Below are 5,266 nucleotides of genomic sequence, written 5' to 3' on the forward strand. Positions count from 1 at the left end.
GTAAATTTGGCAGAAAACCGACCTCATGAGGTCGGTAATTTCCATTTTTGGGTAAATTTTACAGCAAACCGACCTCATGAGGTCGGTAATTGCCATTATCTGGGATCTAGCTGTTATTCCAATTTCCTCCCTGTCAAGATGAAAACAATTTTATATTTAACTAAAACCAGCTCAAATAGCTGCCAACAATTCACCAAACTACTACAAATACATAAAACATTAAGCTACTTCAACAAACACATATATTACAACCATCAATACATCAAATTCAATTCGAAACTACTTTAAAGTTGAATCAAAACTTCATTCAAACATTCACAAGAGACATTAAGCTACTTCAACCTTCGCAAAGATCAACACAACATTAAACTACTTCAACCTTTGCAAACATCCACAAAATATTAAACTAGTCTACACTAAGTTAGTCTACAACATTAGACTACTTCACCCCTCGCAAACATCCACAAAACACTTGCACAATCCACAAATACACCACAACATTAACATTCAAACATGCCTTTGTGTGTTTGACACGAGAGTCCCATTGTTTCTAAAGACAGGCAGTTGGTTGTAGTACAAGTGACTCAACAAGCTCTAGCACCTGTTATTAATGCAGATATGGTTCAGAAAATTGCAGCAGATGTTGATGCAAGTAAAGAAGTAGTGGTAGCACCAGTAGCTAGTCAAGAGATAGCAGTTGTGGCTAAATGTGTTGAGGAACCATTGAATATTAATGCTAGTGTGTTTACCCTTGGAAAAAAGAGGCAATCACCTGTTCAAATTTGATGATATTTACTATCTCATTGACCCAAAAACCACAGTAAATGATATGGGAATAATATGCACCAACTTGAAACCAAGATTTGCATCAGTAAACTATTGGAAACTGGTGCAGATGAGGTTAAATTCAGATGTCAAGTTGGTCCAGGAAACTGGTGCTGTTGCTGGTTTGTTTTGGAGAAGGCTTCAACACCACAGCCCAAGATTTAGGAAAAGAATTTAAAAAAACATGGGAAGGACAAGCAAGTAAAATTAAGAATGTTGAGTAAAGCACCTAAATTTTGATTATTACCTTGGATCGATCAGCAACAAGCGTTGAATTTTTCTCTGCCTCGACAATTTTCACAAGAAGATTACAGTCACCAAGAAGATGTTCAACAAATTGACTATTCTCACTCTCCAAGCACGAAACTATGATAGTCTCAACATGATGATGCAAAAAGTTGTTGTATGGATACCTATATCCAATACCAAGTAACAGTAATCAGATACCTAGACAATACCAAGTAACAGAAATCAAAAGGCTATTGGAAATGTAGTAACTTAGTAATTCTATCGGAGCACTTACTCAAAAAACAATTCTAGGATGTGTTTAACAGCACCAAGCCAAATCAACTCCTTTTCAGCAGCTTCACTGCTAACACTCACCAAGACTGAAACAAACTCTATAATCTGAATTTTCCAGTTGATTGAAATCAAAATTTGAGCAATCAAAGTCCTATATACCACCCAGCATAACTGCAAAACACAGTGCAGGTGGAGGGGAGTTTGTTTTTTCTTGTTTGTTAGTTAGATAGAAAAAAACAAGACTATTGGAGTTTGGAAGTGGGTGCATGAAGCTAATAGACTGTATATAACATATTATATAAGATAAATGAACTCTCAATGTCCTACATAAGAACAAAAATTATAAGATTAATTAATGAAGTTATTATAAGATTAATTAACTCAAAGTCCTACATAACAATAGGCTGATATAAAATAACATCTAGAGATCGATATGGAAAAGGGAATACAACAGAATAAAAAAAAAGCAGCTAAATAAACAGCGTATGATACCTAGCCAAGTGTGCCGAAAATGCCTGAGCAAATGTATCACCACTTCTTTTTGCATCGTCAGTTCCACCCTCACTAGCCACTGCCTGGAGAATTCAAGGATTCACTTCTCAAACTATGAAAATATGGGAGACATAGCGCGATAATGTAGAAAAAAAGTATATAGTGTCGCACATTGCACAATTCAAAATAAATGACATTGGTCTCGCCTTTATGTTCTAAACAATACAAAGATCGGTTATGGCAGGGACAAGAAGAGAGTGGAAATCTTCCATCCGAACCTCTCAGACCCAGTTTTTGTCTGAACAAGAACGATTGTCAAGTCAAGCTTTATCCTTATCAAAATTGTCAAGTCAACCTTTACATCTTGGTTTTTTTACGAGATAGAATAAATAAAGTTACTCATAATATTGACTTGTTCTAGCCATTAAAAGTAGGAGTACCAAAAACTTCACTTGGAGCAGCAATTTCAGAAAGAGATCAGAAGCAGTGTATGAAGAGATAAACGAGAATACTAGGGCATGATAAAGAATCAATATTTTGCAGATGATAATGTACAAGGTTAAGAACATTTAGTTCCTCTACACATTTCTTGGTAATCCATACTCCACTTATCTCTTAGGGTAATTTGGTAAACTTAAGTATGGTATTGAGGTATTTATACCCATATATTTTAGAGTCCATTACAATATCCTCTACTTCTTATTATAAGGACACTGAAAAGAGAGTCATTTGGAATCTGCTACTTTGGTCTCTTGGGTGGGTTAATGAGAAAATGTGCATGTGTATTAAAATAATGCATACATGATACAACAACAACAACAACAAAAAATACTGAAGCCTTCCTTTCTTGGGCTGAAAAACAAGGATTTTGACATGATTAATAGGTCAATGTTTTACCTTGTCAACAAGGTCCGACAGATGCTCGGATTATACAGTGAACCAGTACCTACAGCACAGCCAAATTTTAGTCTAAGAAAAAGAACAAATTGACCAAAAAGTAGAAGCAGGCTTGTTTGGCTATTACAGCGAAAATAGAGCGTGTTCTGAGCGTGTAATTTCAACTTACTCTAGCTCACCGTGATCTGAGAGGTCTATGGTATTTGGCTCATATCTGTTAAAAAGCAATTCAAAACTCGGTAAAAATGCAATAATCTTCAAACAAGTGTTATAGAAATAGTAATACGTAAACACAATATTTTTCAAACCAGTAGTCCCAGAAATAGTAATACAATCCTTGTCCTGTTTAGTACAATCCTACATCTACACACATGATGAAAGATATTTAACAAAAAGGGGGCATTTCTAGAACTTTTAATATGACAGTTCTTTGCAGGCTAGCCAAGTCTAGGGACCAAGATAAATAAACACTGACAGCCCGTTGAAAGAAAACAAACAGATGGAACGAAACTAAGATAACCAGAGATAAGAAATGGAAGTAAAATAACCAGAATGTACAAATAGACAACGATTGCAACCAGAAACTATGCAAGACCAGCTCAAATAAAGAGCTGCACCTTTTATTGAACCACACAAAAATTGCAAAAGATCTGCCCAAAAATCAACTTTCATTAATCACTTATGTTTTAGGATCTGCTAAAAGAGGGAAAACCTCCAAAGATGGGACCAGATGCAGAACCCCAACATTCAGTTCTCTTTCGCACAAATTTTTCCATCCACGATATCTGCAATCAAATATAGCTTATTATGTAAAATATCCCATCAAAAATCAGATTACGTAGTTTCAAGCTACATGATCAATTTCCTGTTGAAAAAAAAATAATAATCTCCCCAAAAGATTAAACCACTTTACCTGCTAGCTTTAGCTTCTATAAATTCAGAATTCATTACAGGTTGTCAAGCAACTCTGGAGTAAACGTGAAAAGCGGTATTACAACTATTTTTCACTAATCTGATTTATCAATCTCCCCTACCAGACCAGTTGACCTGCTGACTTTATAGCTTCTATAAATTCAAAACTCAATACAGCTTGTCAAGCAACTATGGAGAAGAAGAAGGAAAAAAACTCAATCTCCCCAAATTTAAACCTCTTTACCTTCTATAAGTTCAAATGTGTCAAGCAACTATGGAAGCGGCGGCGGAGGAGGAGGAGAAGAAGAAAAAGTAATTAATTACGGAAGGAATGTTTCTCCAACCATCTCTACAAGCAACTCTTTACCTATCCTCAGAAAAGCATTAACAATATTATTCAGAATATTAAAAAAAGGAAGTAAGGATCAATAGTCGCATAGTTGAGTACCAAACTGCAACGCAACTTGCCCAACAAAAGCAGAATTGTGAGTATTATTGGACTAACTGAGTCAGTTTAGTGAGGTGACACGAAATCCTTACTCAACCCATGACGCTTCAACTTATATGGCCAACTCCGTGTGCCTTTTCCCGTTATTCTGCTTGTATGTATTGTTGGTCATAAATGGGTACCATATTTCTACCTTGTCACATAGTGGGGAATATATTCTTCATAGCTTTAGGCATTTATTCCTTATTTTATACAAAAAGATAAGCTATATTGTCAAATCAGTCACTGCAAGGAACATTCACAAGGCATTCAAACTATTGAAACACACTATTGACAAAAGTCTTAAGTCATACGGAAAACTTATCACATTCAAACCAAATACGCAGTCGCATAGTTAACAGTATCCAGCTAGTAATACTGAGGAATTCCTTATAACTCTAATTCTAAGTACAGGAATTCACTTTGTAAATCAGAAACAATATTAGGCAAACTCTTTTTTCAATGTCATTTCTTAGCCAAGAAAAGAAAGAAAGCATACCTCCAATGGTTCGCCGTCGACAGTGACGGCAACGGCGGGACTGGGTAGGGGGGTGGCGACGACGGTGACTGGCAAGAATGCTGGCGACTTCGACGGCGTTATTAGGTTAGGGTTAGAGAGAGAAGGGGAGAGAAAAGGTGAGAGGAAAGAGAGAGAAATGTTTATTTGGGTGATCTGTTTTACTTTTATATGACTAATTATACCGACCTCATGACGCCGGTATATTTAATAATTTTATTTTTAATTTAAAAAATTCCGACTCCCGTGAGGGGTCGGTATTTTTTTTTAAATTAAAAATAAAATTATAATATTTAGCATCAAATTAATTCCGACCTAGTGAGGTCGGTAAATCGTTTTTTCAAATTTTGGTACAATATTACCAAAACCTCGTGATATCGGTTTATTTTTAAAAAATTGAAAAATAAATATTACGACTTTACCGACCTCATGAGGTCGGTTTTTTGAGGTCGGGAACTGCTATTTTTTTAGTAGTGTCTATTTATATTTTATATTATTTACTGGCACACTTGTGACGCAGCAAAAGACTGTTAGTTAATTAATATATTAGGCGAGACAGATACTCTCTCAAGTAGTGTTAAGTGGTGCAAACGGGATGCGACAATAAAAAAAGG

General features: G+C 35.6%; 1 protein-coding gene across 1 annotated transcript; it reads right to left on the reverse strand.

Moving 5' to 3' along the window:
* Positions 1-212: 212 nt before the first annotated feature.
* On the reverse strand, positions 213-4,810 carry LOC132033580 (uncharacterized). Its single transcript, XM_059423585.1, has 7 exons — positions 4,635-4,810; positions 3,449-3,521; positions 2,737-2,785; positions 1,840-1,922; positions 1,349-1,433; positions 1,073-1,238; positions 213-964 (listed from the first exon to the last, which is right to left on the reverse strand). The coding sequence occupies exons 2-7, from the start codon at positions 3,510-3,512 to the stop codon at positions 908-910; spliced, it is 504 nt and encodes a 167-aa protein (XP_059279568.1). The 5' UTR covers positions 3,513-3,521; positions 4,635-4,810; the 3' UTR covers positions 213-907.
* Positions 4,811-5,266: the final 456 nt, after the last annotated feature.

The sequence above is a fragment of the Lycium ferocissimum genome, chromosome 10 (genome assembly GCF_029784015.1).
Source record: "Lycium ferocissimum isolate CSIRO_LF1 chromosome 10, AGI_CSIRO_Lferr_CH_V1, whole genome shotgun sequence".
Taxonomy (NCBI): domain Eukaryota; kingdom Viridiplantae; phylum Streptophyta; class Magnoliopsida; order Solanales; family Solanaceae; genus Lycium; species Lycium ferocissimum.